This window comes from Rosa rugosa, chromosome 4 (assembly GCF_958449725.1).
Source record: "Rosa rugosa chromosome 4, drRosRugo1.1, whole genome shotgun sequence".
NCBI lineage: Eukaryota > Viridiplantae > Streptophyta > Magnoliopsida > Rosales > Rosaceae > Rosa > Rosa rugosa.
This window is the reverse complement of record NC_084823.1, coordinates 51301662-51321005: the sequence shown is the minus strand read 5'-3', so window position 1 is coordinate 51321005 and position 19344 is coordinate 51301662. Positions and strand designations below refer to the sequence as shown.

The following is a 19344-nucleotide window of genomic DNA, read 5'->3' as shown; positions in this document are numbered from 1 at the left end:
AAATATAGGGAATTTGGTTTTCTATTTCCTCACTTTCCCTAAAATAAGGAAAGTTATAGGGAATCTGTTGGAGCAAAAGAGGCTATTTTTTTTCTAAAGTGGAGAAAAATCAAAATATTGAGAAGTTGTTGAAGTTGCTCTAACTAAACAAAAACCAAATTAGATACATTGGTATTTGCGACTAATGTGACAGATGTTATAGCTCTAGTGTTTAAAACTATCTTACTCTTACATACTTAAAATTGACTTTGAGTTTGAATCTCTATAAAGTACGATCATTACGAGAGAAGTTAGAATAAGTCCATTTAAGAGGAAATCCTTGCTTGCAATTTAAGTGATCTTGCTTGGACGTGGTTAACTATAGAATCACAATTTTCCTTTCATTTTCATCCCAACAGTCTGATAGCTACATACCTATATAAATGAAAATGCTTCATTCTACTATTCGCATTATACTATTTCTTTCAAAAGACACCAAACCAAAACTACCAGACTTCCCACCCTCTCTCCCTCCTCTGCCTGAAAAGTCATCGGAAACTGAAGAATGCATGTGTCGTCATCCTCCTCCGTGCTGATATCATCTCCACTCCAATGGAGAACTCCATCTCAACACGTATCATTCACTCATCTTCCCTTACAATCCGTTACGACTTCCACTACTATCAGTTACGCCCGTGATCGAAGAAACGCCGTCGTTTCCCTCTACCCAATTCGCCTTATACACAACCCATTTTCTTCTTCCTTCTTGTCCCAAACCAAAGCCGCTCCCTTTCTCGGCGGCCGGAGGAGGAGAAAGAACTCGAAGCTCCAAATCGTCTCCGCCGTCTTCGAGCGGTTCACGGAGCGCGCGATCAAAGCCGTCATCTTTTCCCAGAGAGAAGCCAAAGCTCTGGGCCGGGACATGGTGTTTACTCAGCACCTCTTGCTCGGTTTGATCGCCGAGGAGGAGCAGCAGCATCGCCATCTTCATCCCAATTCGCGCGGGTTTCTCGGGTCGGGCATGACCCTGGAGCAGGCCCGCCGCGCCGTCCGGAGCATTTGGCGGCATAATAGTCAAAGTCAAAGCCAAGGTCAAGCTTCTTCTGCTGGCTCTGGTTCGGGTTCGGGTTCTGCTAGGGATCTCTCGTTTTCGATTAGCACAAAGAGAGTTCTGGAGGCTGCGCTGGAGTATTCGAGGAGTAGAGCTCATAATTTTATTGCACCGGAGCACATTGTCATCGGTCTATTGACTGTTGATGATGGAAGTGCTGGTCAGGTTCTTAAAAGGTAACCCATTTTCCTCAATTTTCTCTCTTTGTTATTTTGTTGCTTTAATCAGTTTCAGCTTTAGTTTCTATCCATGAGTTGCATTCTGGAAATTGGGTTTGACTTCAGAACATGATGGAAGTTTGTTCTTCTGGATTGTGACTGGCTTCTCATTTAGTTATGTGCATTATGGGGATTGATTGTTTTCGAGGGTAGCAACTATATCACAATGTTTCGTCTTCATCAGAATTTACACATGTGCACCCCAGTTCTGTAATAAAAAAGAACAACTTTTAAGGAGTGTGTTTGATCATGATAGAGGATATGTAAAATATGGACTGTTGTGGTCAAAGTCTTCTTTTTGGCAAGAATTTTACTTGCTATTTGATCAAAAGGGCTGAACCTTGCAATGAACTTTTTGTGACCTGAGAGAGCAAACGACTATCTGTATATGATTTCAGAATCTAGAGTTGAATATAAAATGTGCCATTATGGCATTCTGAAGGAAACTAAATTAATGTGATTTCAGACTGGGGGTAAATGTAAACCAGTTGTTAGCTGAGGCAGCCTCCAGACTTCAAATAGAGCTTGCCAAAGATGGTAGAGAGCCATCTGGGGGATCTCAAAAGACATTTTCTAAAAAGTCAACTGCATCGTCTGAGAAAACCAAAGGTAAGAAGTAAGTTTGCTTATCTCTATTGTTTAATTTTATAGGCAAATGGAATGGTCTTTAACCCATTGTTCTTGTCAGAAAAAAGTGCTTTGGAGCGGTTCTGTGTGGATCTCACTGCTCGTGCTAGTGAGGGACGCATTGATCCTGTTATTGGCCGGGATACTGAAGTTCAGAGAATTATTCAGATACTTTGTCGCAGAACTAAAAATAATCCCATTCTTCTCGGTCAAAGTGGGGTTGGAAAGACAGCCATTGTTGAAGGTCTGGCAACTAGTATTGCACAGGCAGATGTCCCTGTTTATCTGTTGGTGTGTTCTCACAATCTCATCCAAATGCATTTACTTGTATTAACTTTGAAAAAACTGTATATTTACAAATTGTTTAGCATTTATGTTTCCACAGACAAAACGCGTAATGTCTTTGGACGTGGCACTGTTAATGGCTGGTGCAAAGGAGAGGGGAGAGTTGGAGGCGCGTGTTACCTCCTTAATAAGTGATGTACAAAAATCAGGTGAGTACAACTTCTTGAATTTCTATTGGAATAGAAATTCATTAGGCTGATTGTGGATGTGCTTGCATGGCAGGAAATGTTATTCTGTTTATTGATGAAGTTCATACCCTTATTGAGTCCGGCACAGTTGGACGAGGAAATAAGGGGTCTGGTCTTGACATTGCTAATATAATGAAACCAGCACTTGGGAGGGGTAAATTACAGGTTATCTTTTTATTTTTCTTATTTATATCATCTTGCATCATATGCAATTCTAGTGACCATTTAAGGTCCTCATACATTGGCATGCCATCTCTAATTTTCATCTACCTGTGCCACCTGTTGCAAGCAATAATAGTTGCTAGTGAAGGCATAATTAAGAATTAACTGGAAATCATTTAGTCATTGACACGACCAGTCATTAATGTATCCTCATAAACATACGGCTGCTGTTGTATGATGGGCCCATACTGTTATGGTTATGCATGGCCCAGAGATCCTTTGAAAAAAGAGTCTCGTGCACTGAAGCAATGGAAAGTCAATCAAGGATTTTAAGCAACTGTTCTTCAAATCATCTTGTTTATTAAGTAAGTTGTTAAAGCATAACTCAGTTTGCATGGACGTTACATTTTTTTTTTTCAGTGTATTGCATCAACTACTACCGATGAATACAGGATGCATCTTGAAAAGGATAAAGCATTTGGACGAAGATTCCAACCTGTCTGGATCAATGAACCAAGCCAGGTCTCTTTCAATAAGTGTTTTCATCTTACTGTATATCTACTGGTCATTTGCTGTACAGCACATAATTAGATATCGTATGAAATTTTCTAGGACGATGCAGTTAGGATTCTGTTTGGTTTGCGTGAGAAATATGAGGCCCATCACAACTGCATATATGCACCAGAAGCCATTAGTGCTGCTGTGCACCTGTCAGCAAGATATATTCCTGATAGATATCTTCCTGATAAAGCTATCGATCTCCTTGATGAGGCGGGAAGTAGAGCTCGTATGGAAGCCTTTAAGAAGAAAAAAGAAGAGCGGGTTGGCATACTTTCAAAGTCACCTGATGATTATTGGCAAGAAATTCGTACAGTTCAGGCAATGCATGAAGTGGTAATAGCATTACGACCGAGTCCTATCCTACCTTACCTACTTCATTTCTCTTCTACTAATGTTGGTGTTTATCATTAATATAAGCAGGTCCTATCAAGTGAACTGAAAAATGGAGCTGCTTCTGTGGATGATACCAGAGAACATATTCTAGAGTCCATTTCATCTTCCACAGTAGATGATGAGTATGACTTTTGGCCCTGAAAATGTGTATGAAGGATAATGCTGTTTGCCTGAATTCCCCAAGGGCTTGAATGATAATTAACTGGATTTCTTGGTAATAACCTTTTCAGACCTACTGTGGTGGGACCAAATGATATAGCAGCAGTTGCCTCACTATGGTCAGGAGTCCCTCTTCAGCAGCTCACTGCTGATGACCGACTGCTTTTGGTGGGTCTTGATGAGAAGCTCAGAAGACGGGTTGTTGGTCAAGATGAGGCTGTTGCAGCCATTTCTCGAGCTATTAGGAGGTCCCGGGTTGGATTGAAGGATCCAAGTAGACCCATGGCAACAATGCTCTTTTGCGGTCCTACTGGAGTTGGCAAAACTGAACTGACAAAAGCTTTGTCTGCATGTTATTTTGGATCGGTAAGTCTCCACTACTCTTTTTACATTGAATAATAGTTTAGATTAAAAATGGAAAGGATCCTTGATTCAGTCAGGAGCACAATGAGGATTAGGCATACTTATTCAATATAGGAAAGAATCCATATTTCTTAGACAAGGTATAGTGGCTGAGTAAGCAGGTGACAATGTTAACGAAGATATAAAAATTTGAAGAACATTGACTAGATGAGAGGTGATTACAAGGCCAAAGTTTTACACTGCGGCTTGAGGTCCAATTAGGCTATTACCCATTCAATTTGACTATTTTACTTTTGTTTTCTGGTGGATTTTAACTTGTTACATTTGTGGTTTCCATGTGGTTTAATGCATCAAAATTCCTATTCAGATGTTGTGACCCTTGACATTATTATTACAGGAGGAAGCTATGGTACGACTGGACATGAGTGAATATATGGAGCGGCACTCTGTCAGCAAATTAATAGGGTCACCCCCAGGCTATGTTGGCTTTGGAGAGGGAGGCACTCTAACAGAAGCTATCAGAAGACGACCTTTTACAGTAGTTGTGCTTGATGAAATCGAGAAGGCCCATCCAGATATATTCAACATCCTTCTCCAAATCTTTGAAGATGGCCACCTTACTGATTCTCAGGTTTGTGGCCTTTTGGCATTTAGTTACAGTTAGCTCAAGACAAGGAAAAAGGTTGCATACTTTCATCTTCTGTATCACATAATCTTGGATTATTATCTCATTTTGTCTGAAATTTGGGTTTAACAGGGACGAAGAGTATCGTTTAAGAATGCTTTGGTAGTGATGACATCTAATGTGGGTTCCACTATCATTGCAAAGGGTCGAAAAAGCTCCATTGGTTTTGTGCTTACAGACGATGAGTCAAGTACATATGCCGGGATAAAAGCAACAGTAATGGAAGAACTCAAGTCATATTTTCGTCCAGAGTTGCTCAACAGGATAGACGAAGTAGTTGTATTCCATCCCCTTGAAAAGTCTCAGGTTTGCCATCTTCCAATAGTTTGCAGAATCATGTCTATAGCGCTAGGTTTTTCAATAATGTGACTTGCTTTCTTGACTTGGTCATGTTGGACTTTTGATCAATTTACATCGTTTGTTTACTCTAGATGCTGGAGATTGTAAATATAATGCTACAAGAAGTGAAGCAGAGGCTAATATCTCTGGGAATTGGACTAGAGGTGTCTGAATCAGTCAAGAACCTCATATGCAAAGAAGGCTATGATCGGATCTATGGTGCTCGCCCTCTTAGACGAGCAATTACATTAATAATTGAAGACCCATTGAGTGAAGCCCTCCTTGCTGGAGTTTACCAGCCTGGTGACACTGCCGTCATTGATTTAGATGCTTCTGGGAACCCTTCTGTAAGTAATGGATCAGGTGAGAGTAGTATCCCTTTCTCTAAAACCAATATACAGCATCCATCTTGTAATTAACCCCTAATCTTATGATCTTTTCTTAATTCTTATAGTCATGCACTATAGTTTTGTTAAAGTGCATGTGATTCATTAACTGTAGATAAAGTAACAAGTTTCAATGATGTTTTGAGGAGTAAATATGATACCCCTTTAAAAGAGTTGGAGCTATTAGCTGGATCTGTCATCATACTTCACATGTCAAAACTATTTTTTTTTTTACATAAATACCCTTTTATATATTAAAATACTATGAGAACCAAATTAATTAAAAAGGGTAAACGAGTAAAATCACATTTAACAGAAAAGAAAAAAAAATAAAGAAAAAGACATGTATAACCACTCACATTCTTTAGATAGTGGTGTGTAGAAATTTTAATACAAACATGACGCGTTGACACGACATATAGAAATACCATTGGGCCGTGGTCAGTTGATGAAGTTGTGTCATGTCTGATATGATACGTCATGGAAAATCCTTTAGGATCGAAGTTTGTTTTTCCTTTCCATAATTGCTTCATGCATAAATTGCTTACCATGGGTTAAATGATTTTTAGAAGAGAAAAGAACAGTTAAAAGAGAAAGCCACCGCCTTTTTCCGGTTAGTCCAAAAACAAAGCTGGGCCGGCCTCCTATTTGATGTGCACTCCACTGCTTCTTCTCGATTCCAGCGATGCAATGGACGCCGTTGACAAAGACTACTATCTATACGTGTATATACCAGGTTGCATAAGTCTACGCCTATTTGTCGAAGTTAATAATCTAAAGATAGACGTCGATGCTAAATAATCTGCCATTTCTTACGTCCATTTCGCTCAACCTGTGTGTTCTAGAATTTTGTGGCTCGATACGTGTGAACATGGTTTATACAAGGTCGGAATTGCAGCAATCCCCGACATATCAAAAGTTCAAAACTACCAGCACTGAATTTTGAGATGAATTGTACCCCACACCCTAGTTAATCCATTTGCATATTATATTGTTTCAAAGACTCACTTTTAGATGGTTAAAATTGAAAATAATATCTTTGTTGGTTCAAAATTAGTAGTGGCCGGTTGCTAAACAATAGAAACGTTCTTCCAGTCATCCAAGTTAACTAGTTTTTAAATCTTGTGCTAACTTCTGAATTAGTATAGGTAGGCACATATTTGTTTCGTTAGATCATACAATGTGTCGAGGTTAGAACAGGTGAAAAGATCACCAAATATCCCCATGATCACGCAGACAAACTATATATACGTTAGAAAACCATGTGGCTTTGAATATTGTCACATATAGTTGCTCTTATTTTATGCACCTGCTATATATTAATGTTGACTCTGTACAAAAATGAGTAGTATATATAATACTAATCTTTGGTATAATTTTCTCTGCCATGTTCTGCACAAGATGACTCCATTTGTTTTATATGGGCAGCAGCCAGTGCCATAGAGTAGTTGGGGCTTGGTTAATTTGGTCATGTGGAAGAGTAATGGCTATACCTTGCATCTTACACATTTGACATTATCGATTATCAATCATTCATTTATGATCAGAAACAACCTCTTCCAAATACCAAAGTATAACCCTGAACCAACTCCCCCTAGTTGTGTTTTTCTAATTCCTGGACTCCATCTGCAACTTTGTTTTTCCTTTGATTTTTGTTGAAATTTGTTTTCTTGTGTAACAAGAAAAAAATAATTTGGGACAGGACATATATATGTAAAGAGGAGGAGTGGTTTCCATGATTGCATATATCATATATGCACTGGTTAAATTAAATTATCTGTTTCATTAGAAACTACTACACGTGAAAGTGGTAAAACAAGTAGTAGAAAGTTTCCTCTATGATAAGGGAAAAGTAAAAAGTATAAACAAAAGAAAACGGAAAGGAGATGGAAAAAGTAACTTGACCAATACAATTGTGATTAACGTTTGTAACTTTTGCATCATCCAACAGATTTGCCCAATACAATTCTGGATTGCTTTGGTTATTTCTCAGTTTTGGTTTTCTAATCAAAGCCTTTGATATACATTGATCATCGCTTTAACGTATTTGAATCATTCATTATCTAAAACACATTTTAAGATGCTTCAATCATTTAATGAGTTGTCCAATTCAACGTGTATCACATAAGTAAGATCGATCGTAAAAATAAAACTCACAAAACTTTATTTTATTTTTTTTCTTATATGTGCTTTTAAAATTATTTAGTGTGAAAAATGTCAAAAAGGACTAGTGAAAATAATAATTTGATGCGTAACCCAAAAACAAAAAAAGGAATAGTTTGATGAGTAGGAACCTACCTTTTGGGTTCACCCAAGATGATCTTACACCTATAAATAATTAAGGTGATGTCTCTTGCTACTCTTACACTCCGACCACTAAGAAACACAGAGGTCTGGAAATGAAATATATTTAGAACATTAAACACCAGCACAATTCTAGGTCAGACTCGGCTTTCCATCGTTAACTTCTCTATCGGCCGGAGAATTCTATATATATCTATCCATATATTACTGGCATGAAGGAAACAGCCCCAGACGATCATATCGGAGCTGCTTCCGCCGGAGTAGCACCACCTCAGTATCACTCTAACACCGAGCTCGCCGGAAAGGAGGAAATGTCCGGCGCAGGTTACAGCAGTCCGCTCAGTCTCAGCGGAACTCTGAACAAAAGAACAGGCAGCAAGAGGAGCAACAATGACGAACAAGAGCCTAACGTGGAGGTCACCCTCGACCTCCTCGACGACGACTCCGTCGCAGTCCGCAGCGTCAAGCCCCTGCCACGTGGCGGCGATGAGGACAAGCACCACCACAACACAGTCGACGACTCGCTCACTCTGCTGGGCGGCGACAGTAAGGCACCCGAGAAGAGCAACGACCAGTCGTTCGTCCGTACGGCCTCCATACGGATCAAGAAGGAGCTGAAGAAGCTGGCGTCGTTCTCGAAGCAGCCGCAGCAACTGCGCCGTTTCGACCGGATGCAGTCGGCGGCTGCTCCGGCCTTGAAGGGGCTAAAGTTCATAAGCAAGACGGACGGGAATGCGGAGTGGCCGGCGGTCGAGAAAAGGTTCGACAAGCTCACCGGCTCGACCAACGGGATGCTGACACGTGCGGCGTTCGGGGAGTGCATAGGGATGAACATAGACTGCAAGGAGTTCGCCGGAAAACTGTTCGATGCTTTGGCCAGGAAGCATGGTATCAAAGGCGACTCGATCAACAAGGAGGAGTTGAAGGAGATGTGGGGACAAGTTTCTGAGCAGGGCTTCAATTCCAGGCTTCAGATTTTCTTTGACATGTAAGTATTAAGCTAATTTCTTCTTAGTGAACTCCGATAAGCTCGGTGTCCGGGGTAAATTAATCATGTGCAATTTGGTTTTGTTTGTAATTCAGGGTTGACAAGGATGGAGATGGAAGAATCACCGTAGAAGAGGTTAAGGAGGTATAGGTCTAATTAAAATATGGCATATATCTTAGCCAGCTATACCATGTGATTTTTGTCAAAATTATTATTTTCTAAATAATGGGATTGTTTGTTTAACTAATAATGCAGATTATTAGCTTCAGTGCTTCTGCCAACAAACTATCAAACATCCAGAAACAAGCAGATGAATATGCAGCATTGATCATGGAAGAGTTGGATCCGGACAATCTTGGATACATCATGGTAATAAAATTGTATTAAAATGCAAAAATTAAATTCTCGGTCTTTTCAAATAGAAGTCTAAAACGACATAGTTTTGAGCAGATAGAAAGTTTGGAGATGCTCCTACTATATGGACCGCAGGAGACGGTGGTGCGAGGAAAAGAAAGCAGGAACCTGAGCAAAATGATGAGCCAGAAGCTCAAGCCGGTAAGGGAGGACAACCCTCTGAGGAGGTGGTATAGGAGCACCAACTACTTTCTTGAAGACAATTGGCAGAGAGTTTGGGTAATGGCACTGTGGATTGGGATCATAGCTGGTCTATTTGCCTATAAGTATGTGCAGTATAAAAACAGGGCTGCATATCAAGTAATGGGTCATTGTGTATCCATGGCCAAAGGTGCAGCTGAGACACTCAAGTTCAACATGGCTCTTATTCTGCTTCCAGTGTGCAGAAACACTATCACTCTTCTGAGGAACAAGACCAAATTGGGTGTTGCTATTCCTTTTGATGACAACCTCAATTTCCATAAGGTAAGCAATTTGTCACTAACATTCAACGACGATCACATTATGTGACAACTAATGTGTCAGAATAACATTGCTCATTATTATTCTTTACATATGTGATCTTATTCAACTCCTTATGGTGAAATTAGGTGATAGCTATTGGAATTTCAGTAGGAGTTGGCATACACTCAATTTACCATTTGGCCTGTGATTTCCCTCGTCTCATTAAAGCAGACAGTGACAAGTACGCCCCGATGAAGCAATTTTTTGGGGAACAACCTTCAAACTATTGGTTTTTTCTGAAATCAGTGGAAGGAGTAACTGGCATTATAATGGTAGTGTTGATGACAATAGCCTTCACACTAGCAGCACCATGTTTTAGAAGAGGTAGGCTCAAGAACCTGCCCCAACCTCTCAAGAGGCTCACAGGCTTCAATGCCTTTTGGTACTCCCATCACCTCTTCGTCATTGTCTATACTTTGCTCATTGTCCATGGAGAGTACCTGTACCTCACCAAGGAATGGTACAAGAAAACGGTTAGAACGTTCTTCGTCACCTTCTAATAGATCTTAAGTTTTACTATTTTCAAACATCGATCGGATGTAGAATGACTTTGTGGAAATGCAATTAAATAGTATTGCCATTTTTATTTGTATGAACTTTTCTCTAACATCTTTAGTGATTGACAGACTTGGATGTACTTGGCCGTTCCGCTTCTCCTTTACGGAGGTGAAAGATTGGTTCGGGCGTTTCGATCTAGCATCAAGCCTGTTAAGATAGTTAAGGTAAACAAAACAACACTACCCTATTTGCGGAAATCCATTGATAGTTCTTGATTGTACTACATTATTTTTGTATCAACATATAAAAACCAAATGATCGAAATAGATCTAATTACAATTCGTTTGTTTAATAATGTTGAAGGTTGCTCTATATCCTGGAAATGTGTTGGCACTTCATATGTCAAAGCCTCAAGGCTTCAGATACCATAGTGGGCAATACATGTTTATTAATTGTGCTGCTGTCTCCCCATTTGAATGGTAAGCACGTCTATGAAACACATATAACATGTTAAGCAATCATCTTCTAATGTATCATATCTTAAAACAAGGTCAAGCATCCCAGTTTTCAGTTTTGGTGCTTAAATATTTTTATGTTGCTAATTATGTATTTGGTTATATAATATCCATTAGGCACCCATTTTCCATCACCTCGGCCCCAGGAGACGACCACCTCAGTGTTCATATCCGGACTCTTGGCGACTGGACGCAACAACTTAAAACAGTATTTTCACAAGTACGTCTCAGAGTCACTAAGTTATGAGTTATTTTAGTTCAATTTAATCATCAGCTCTTTGGCCTAACAGAAACAAAATTTATAATATAGTTTAGTTATGCAAGATTTTGCTTGCACTATAAAATATTTTTGGGTATGAACCTCCAACCACTCCTCTGAAAGACTGAAATCACTGTCTTAAAAGCATAATCTAGCATTATCAATACTAGCCAAGTTATGTGGCGCCAATATGTTGGAACAGACCGATAGAACGACACAGTTTGGTACAGAAAGAAAGCTTAACCATCACAAAAGAACAAATGTCGTTTATATGGATATGTATTACTTGACTAATTGATTAAGACAATAAGTTTAATTAAAAGTTTAAAACCCACATGGGTACTTATTTCTCAGAGCTAGCTAATCTGCTTCTATTAATTCTTCTTCTTCTTTTTTTAGGTATGCCAACCACCTCCTTCTGGGAAGAGTGGACTCCTCAGAGCCGACTGTGTGCAAGGCAACGACTTAAAGTAAGTTTTAACCAAGTAAAAGAACTCTACCCTTTACTTTTCATCCCAGACCTAAGAACTTTATTTTATTTTATATTAGTTTTATGCAAACCTATGAAGTATAGAAAAGGGAAATGCCCACTTAAGAATGATCTGACTGGCGACATAATATGATCGTGTAGATTAAAAGCATTGGATAAAAACCTAACAAAGTGATCTTTCAAATTATTGTTAAGTGGTGCAATAATGTGATGTATCTGTGTTTCGTCAGAAATTCATCATCTTATAGTTCCTTCTTTTTTTTAGGTGAAATCTTATAGTTCTTCTAACCAAAAGAAGCTAAAGTATATACAATTGTTTGTTTGTTGATTGTAAATTGTACTTTGTAGTAGACAGGGACTTCTAAACAAACATCCAAAGGGAATTTGGACGGCCAACAGAGAAATGATTGCCATTTTTCTCCAAAGTAGAAGATGATTTTAGACTTATTTCTTTCTTTATTTTTGAGAAAGTTGCTTTGTGTCTATAATGGGGTTTCTTTTTCTCCAATGTTGATGGGGAAACCAATAATTGCTTTGATGACTAATAATCGATTTATCATGGTAAGCAGCTTTCCAAGAGTGCTAATAGATGGACCCTATGGAGCACCAGCTCAAGACTACAAGAAATACGAAGTGGTGTTACTTGTAGGGTTGGGAATAGGAGCAACCCCAATGATAAGCATCCTCAAGGACATAGTAAACAACATCAAAGCCATAGAGGAGGAATCAGAGAATGCCCTAGAAAGCGGCACGGCCGGTTCCGGAGCCCCAGTGAGCCTCCACGGCAACTTCAAGACCAAGAGGGCCTACTTCTATTGGGTGACTCGAGAGCAAGGTTCGTTCGACTGGTTCAAAGGGGCCATGAACGAGGTGGCGGAGCTGGACCATAACAGAGTGATAGAGTTCCACAACTATTGCACTAGTGTTTATGAGGAAGGTGATGCACGTTCTGCTCTCATTGCTATGCTTCAGTCACTCAATCATGCCAAGAATGGGGTCGATATTGTGTCGGGTACTAGGGTGAAGTCACATTTTGCTAAGCCTAACTGGCGTGAGGTCTACAAGCGCATTGCGCTGGATCACACCAATGCCAAAGTTGGTGAGTCCCCTCCCTTTACCACTAAACCTTTCTTACTCTTTCCACTACTCTATATAATAGTGATCATCAAAACTGTTCATTTTCTATATGAAAAGTCTCTTTCACAAAAATCAATCAACCGAAATATTACTGTTCATTTTATCAACCCATATAGAATGTGCATCACATGAATGTCTCGTAGAAGCAGAATATTTGTTACAAGTTTCTATTTCTGTGAGATACATCACCAATAAAAATTAGTATATATAATGCAAATAGTTTTGTTCAATCATTGATGATGAATTATCTAAGTCGGATTTTCTTTTCTAGTACTGGCTATGTACAACTATATGTCTATCTCTCAATCAAAGCATGTAATTTAGATTGTAACCACTAATATGATGTATATACTTTGGTTCAATTATTAGTCAATAGTATATTCCTAATTCTCTTGCATTTTTATACTTAGAAGACTGTGAAAGTCACTGCTTGGATATAATTACAAGGGGTGGCATGGTGGTCCTTTGGCTCCTGCTGCTCAAGATAGATGATTAACAATTTAAACAAATATATGTTCCATGTCTAATCATTCTTTTCGAGGTTGCGATTATCTAATGGTGTGTGGGTGTCGTGCAGGGGTGTTCTACTGCGGGCCACCTGCTCTTACTGAAGAACTACGACAGCTAGCTCTGGATTTCAACCACAAAACCTCCACCAGATTTGAATTCCATAAAGAAAATTTTTGATATGAACACAAAGGCCAGGACCAGAATTAAAGAAAACCACAGCAAAGTCTTCGAGAGTCCCACCTTCGCTTTCTCATGTCATATATTTCACACAGAAAGAGAGATTCTTGCTGCTGCTTTATGTAAATTATATAAGTACGCATCGGTCGATCTTTTTATCTTATCTATCCCCGCTTTACTGTTATGAATAGAAGATTAACACGTATGCAAAGCTGGCAAAAGGAATTGCTGAAATGGTGGTTATGACAGTAACTAAAGCCTCGTGGTCCTCATGTATTATGCCCTATTCTGATGTAGCCTATATTACAGAGTTTGTTATAGAAGAAGTTACAAGCTGAGAGAAACATGCAAGAGTTGTCAGCATGTCGAAGAATGAGTGAATATCTAGATAGAAGATGTGCATGAATTTCAGTTTATGTAATATTGACATACAGAATTCTGTATGGTAACATATAAACGATGATATATATATATATATATATATATATATATATAAAGAACCTAATAAAACTGCTGATATGTATTATCTCTGGAAATGATCATAACATCAGGAAGCAATGATCGAACAACTCATTACTTTCAGAAAGTAAGAAACCATTCTTATATCTCCTATAGCTAAACATTTGACATTATATACTCTCACATGGAGTTGATGTTTTTGAGTCCCTGAAGTTAATCCTATTGAGAAATAAGAAGAAACTAGGTTTCCATCTCCAGACCAGGTACCATTGAGAAACTATATCTACTCGAGGTTTACTAGATTGCTATACACTGGGAAGCATTCCTTTTATTTGAATTTCCTTTTTAGCCTTTGGAAGTTTGGTTTTATTAGTTGGCTATTAGTCACAGTAGGCTTGGAAGGGAGTAAAGGCTTCTTTACCTGAACATTTAAATTCGTCACACCTTTGCTTCTAAGATTTGGTGAAAGTGTTTCTCTTCGGAACTGTCTTGGCACCTCAAGTCTCTCTAAAATCCTTGAGGTCTTTGCATCAAGTTGGCGGGTACCATCTGGTGGTGATTGAACTGACTGATCTGGCTTAGGTTTGGAAGTGCAAACTGGAGAATGTAACTTGGAGACATCATTCACAACCAGCTGCTCCCACTCTTCTGTAATGCAAGCCGATGTTTTATCTTCTTCGGCTGTCAGATCCACCAACTTTGAGGTTTCCTCTCGGATGGCTTCAATATCTATTGTTGGATCTGACTGCCCTACCACTTCTGCAAATTTCGGTTGGGTTGCATTTGATTCATAGATATCCTCTTCCACATTAGGGGATAGTGACCTGGAATATTCACATTAACAAAGCAAACATTAGATGAAATTTTTACCATGAGCTCAAATACAGGTATGTAGACACACGGCTTCCACTCTTCTGTAATGAATCTAAAAACTCCGCTCTAGAGATGTGCAAAAGCCCAGGGGCTCATCTCAAGTTTTCAGTTCTGAAGTTCAAAATATACAAGACTCTCTGACCAATTAGGCAGTACAGAAATGTTTTAATTGACAACAAAGAAAAATGAGACATGGAATTATTATTATCCTCATCGCAATGGAACACTTTCAAATTGAATGCTAAAATAGACAAACTAAATCATAGCAGATTAAAAGGAATAGAGAACAAAATGAGCAAAATCTCTTTCAGCCAAATTTGTAGTTCTGGAAGCTCTTCTCTAAATAAATTAATCAGGTATTAAAGCCCAAGAGAACATTCTTTTTCTCCTTTTTAAAAAGCAAAGAAATAAAGGAAGAAGACTTTCAGGGCTGAAAGCATGAAACATAAATAACTTATTGGTTTTCAGTGAAGTTCCCACTATCTTTAGTATCTTTTAGTTTTGCTTCTATGTTTCTGTTCCTTTTCACTCTGCCTTCCTTTATCTGGATTAAGAGAATAATTACCCCAGCAGTAAGCTCTCCTTTACAAGAAAGTTTAATTTCTGATGGAAGCCCCTCTCATGCAGCATTGGGTTATAGTCTCTTTTGTCGATCTGCAAGAAAGCAAGAGAAGGAAAGGCCCAGTCACCCCATCATTAAACAAGCTAAAGGTCTCAACTAATTACTTAAAGGCACTTTACAACAAAAACTTAGTTTGTAGATGCTTTCTGTAACTCTTTTAAGAATCTGGAACAGTATATTATTGACAATCTAACTATGTATGGAGAAATTTAAGATATTAAGCAACGAAGAACTAAATACAAGCAATTTTCACTACTGTAAATCACACTTTATAGCATGCAGCTCTATCTGTTCCAGATCCAATGAGGAAAACTGGACAAGCTTGTCAAATAGCTATCAAAAGATATATTATTCACATCATACACAAATAGATCGAAGATGTGCATACCTTTGACAAACAGTCTTTAACGGAATCCTCAAATTCCTTCCTCACTGATGAAACAGTTAACTGATTGAGATCAGGAATGTGCAAAAGTTCCTCTGATCCAGCAATGCGCTGCAAATATTATAATAACGATCAACAAAGATACAACATACAACACAGTTGGGAAAAAAAAAAAAAAAAGCCAAGATATACCATGCATGCTCTTGCACAAGCATGTGGAATTAAATGAGACCAAGATCGAAGAAAAGGAATGAGCATCACAAACTCAAAAAGACAACTTTTGTTGTTAAACGTGTGAAATAGCAATTAAGCCTCTATATGAAAAGTTTAATGTTCACCCTGAGAAGCATTGGCCCGTTGTCTGACGGTTGGAGAATATAATAGCAGAGCAAAGTGGTCTCCCTCATAGTTTCTATATTACAATTTGAAGAACACACCAAACCCTGGTCCATTGAATGTAGAGCACTGCAAATCCCTCGGAAAACTGCAACACGTAGAGCCGGATTAGGAAAAATGAAAAAACAGGAAATTCATAAAAAGTAGCTGAAATATTAATTCAGTTCAGCCGTTCAGGACTAAACAAATCCCAGAGACTTCATGTAAGGCCTCTAATTTGATATACACAACTCTCTAAATTTGATTGTCTTTGATTAATGTGTCGATAACTCTTAGTCCTATGCACCCCAAACCAGAAAACAAGAGGAAGGCCTCCGACATACGCTCGTTATTCACATCTGACTGATCGATCTCATCTGAAGCAGTTTCCATTTCCTGGAAAGTTGATGGAATGACAACATATGAAGCTCCCATTACAACACCTGTGGGAAAATTCCATAAAAAGGGGTAGGTAACTGTCAATGTTGACATCAAACATAAAAGTACTGTGTTGTCAATAATTTTGAATAGGAAAGAGCTATATTCCCATGTGCATTCTCTAATGCATATTCATCTTATTGATCCGTATTGTCCAACAAATGAATGCACTGCTGGATCATGTGATAGTTATCAAGATTAGCTGTGCAGCTCAATAAGCATCAAAACCCTTACGGTATGTATCACAACTCCCAATGGAACTAATAAATTTCAGCTTGAAAGCTTATCATTTACCTTCACTTAGGGACCCCAAGTTAGTCCTCTCAATGACACTGAAGTCAATTGGTGAAGAAGCACGCTTGAGCTTAACAGGGATCTGGAATGAGGGTAGCAACAGGATTGTTTTTTCTCCAACTTTCACAGAATTTCCTATGACATCAGATCTTCCGATATTACGCCCTGTGACGGGACAACAAGATTCCTCTGTTTTAACTAAAACAGCGTCTTCCAGAGAAATGCCATGACATCTGCATGTCTGTAACCAGTAAGCCTACAATCAAAATCTTCCTCATAGACTTGAGGTGTGAAAGTGAAATACAGCGTAGCTGCACCAAGATTATGGTTCAATATTTATGACACATAATGTTCTTGAGGCAACGATGGTCCAAACATTATCAACCAAATATTGATATTGGAAGTAAGTTCCTCTGAATCAATCACCTTGGCTATTTCAGTTAGGTTTTCAGTCTGGACACTTCAAACTGGGATATTACAGTGCTTGTGGAAAGATATTGGAGCCTTGAGTTAAAGGGTGATGTTGTAATATCTCTAAGACATTTACAATATTATACCAAATACCACACCCTAAGATTTAATAAAGTGATACTTAGTTCACAAATCATAACCAGAAATATCACCATATGAATCCATGGTCCACAGTACAAAGTAACTGTGGTATGTATAGTTTAGGCAACATGAATGATTCATACGTAGAACGCTATGAAGTTGAGAAACATCATTACATACAATTTACCTGACAGGGATAGAAACCATCAACCATCTGGTTGACAGATATGTACAAGTTGCATGATAAGTGGTTCACAGAGCCCACAAGATTCTGCTTGAAGTTGAAACGAGCTTGCATCGGTTCCTCAATGTCATCCTTTAAATCCTGTAACCATCGATTTACCAGGCCATGCAATACTCTGGGATCTGCAAATTTCCTGACTCAAATTTAGTGAGCAGCTCAATTTGGCATTGGAGTACCAAGCTTTAACCATTGAAACCATAAATCAGCCCAAGTACTAGTGAAATGAGTTGAGCAACTGATGCTATCTGTTTAAGCTAACAAACTACACAAAATATTTTGATGTGTCATACTTTCCTACTGTCCTACATAGAGAGGAAGGGAGCGGTTAACCTGGGAGACATGTTTGAAATGAGCAATTATCAAGCTCGGAGATGCAAGTTACGAAACTCTTGATATTCTCTTTTACATTGCTGAGATGGGCTGATTTTTGCTCAAAGAATAGAAACTCAACAGAAACACACTTATCCGCCGCAGCCTGCATAAAAGAGAAGCCAACATAACTCCCTGACTACTAGGCAGCATAAGAAAACACGGCAGGTGGCACACGAAACATCGAAAAAGAGTAACAAAAGGCTGACCGTGAGAGTCTTTTGCATGATAAAGTCCACATCTCGAGGCAAGCAGGAGGTGATCACGATCACTTTCCTCATTATATCTCTACCTCCCCAGTGGTACAATACTTCATCATTGATAACACTGGAAAGCTTCACATCTGCAATGAATTATAAAAATCAACAAACAAAATGATTGTGTGTGTGTGTGTATATGTCGGAGAAAATGCTAGAGGCCAGGGACAAGGAGAGAGTACCGGAATCGTCCATCTGAGGCTGGAATGCACTTTCCGGCAAGCCGTTCACGGCGTGGTGGAAGTCTCGCAGACTGAAGTTGCCGCTTGGACTAGGCGTGTACACGATCTTCAGCTGCAAAAACGACATGTCAGTTTCAGACTCTCAGAGACAATAAATCAAACAGCTTCTGTGCATTATATGCTTTACCTGATAGGAAGAGTTGATCGGATTTTTGAAGACGAAGCAAAGGCCTATCCGATCTCGGAGCGGCTCCGACTTGCGCCAAGCCGGCGACGGCGAAATCGCATAGAGATTAGCGAGCTGTAACAGCGACTGTGACGAAAAATTGAGCAGCCAAACGCGCACGGATCGTGATTTTGTTTCGATTTAAGCAGAAATCGAAGGACGAATTGTATGATTGATTTGAAAGAAAGAGTTGTGGAGTTGGATTGAAGCGCTTGTTTACCTGCTTTAAGTCTCTGAGAAATGGAGTCGGCAAGCTCCGGAGATCGAGTACAAAGCACAGCTCTACCATTTCGGTGCTTCTTCTTCTTCGTAATCGCTCTCGAAAAAGCTAACACTGACGAAAAGTTCTTCGTCTTCTTCTGAAGAGTATCGAGGAGGCTGGTTTGGCGCTAAATGAGAAATATATAAGTTCAGAATTTTAAAAAATGGGGATTTTGCCCCCAAAAGGAGAGTTGTGGACTGACTTAAACGCATGTCGTGCATTACGAAAGGTGCTCATCAAATTTTAAAAATTTTTAGGGAAAACAAAAAACAAAAAAATTGCATTTTGAAAAAAAATAAATAGTAATTTAATAATCACAAAGCTATTTTCATTGCAGTTAAAGCATGTTATTAGCGAAGCTAATTTTATTGCACTTGCTTTTATAGTTGTTTGAATCAAAATCTTGTTGCTCTTATTAATCTTGATTTCCATCTTTATTATTGTTTTACTATTTCGTGACGTTTCACTGTCTTAAATACAATATAAATTTTATT

General features: G+C 38.8%; 3 protein-coding genes across 3 annotated transcripts; 2 read left to right on the top strand and 1 right to left on the bottom strand.

Annotated features, from left to right (window-relative positions):
• Positions 1-234: 234 nt before the first annotated feature.
• Positions 235-5689, top strand: LOC133742207 (chaperone protein ClpD, chloroplastic). Its single transcript, XM_062169881.1, has 12 exons — positions 235-1266; positions 1775-1917; positions 1997-2226; positions 2321-2429; positions 2503-2633; positions 3051-3152; positions 3243-3524; positions 3612-3706; positions 3815-4109; positions 4504-4737; positions 4864-5097; positions 5223-5689. The coding sequence occupies exons 1-12, from the start codon at positions 545-547 to the stop codon at positions 5547-5549; spliced, it is 2904 nt and encodes a 967-aa protein (XP_062025865.1). The 5' UTR covers positions 235-544; the 3' UTR covers positions 5550-5689.
• Positions 5690-7868: 2179 nt separating this feature from the next.
• Positions 7869-13533, top strand: LOC133742656 (respiratory burst oxidase homolog protein C-like). The gene is made up of 11 exons (XM_062170340.1): positions 7869-8808; positions 8904-8952; positions 9064-9177; positions 9259-9687; positions 9813-10199; positions 10353-10448; positions 10588-10703; positions 10857-10959; positions 11398-11468; positions 12058-12587; positions 13203-13533. The coding sequence occupies exons 1-11, from the start codon at positions 8033-8035 to the stop codon at positions 13310-13312; spliced, it is 2781 nt and encodes a 926-aa protein (XP_062026324.1). The 5' UTR covers positions 7869-8032; the 3' UTR covers positions 13313-13533.
• Positions 13534-13683: 150 nt separating this feature from the next.
• Positions 13684-19021, bottom strand: LOC133742657 (uncharacterized). Its single transcript, XM_062170341.1, has 12 exons — positions 18809-19021; positions 18550-18675; positions 18363-18474; positions 18133-18266; positions 17885-18029; positions 17498-17676; positions 16759-16999; positions 16371-16469; positions 15990-16135; positions 15655-15762; positions 15210-15298; positions 13684-14595 (listed from the first exon to the last, which is right to left on the bottom strand). Exons 1-12 carry the CDS (start codon positions 18875-18877, stop codon positions 14100-14102), a joined length of 1944 nt encoding a protein of 647 aa, XP_062026325.1. The 5' UTR covers positions 18878-19021; the 3' UTR covers positions 13684-14099.
• Between the last annotated feature and the right edge of the window lie 323 nt (positions 19022-19344).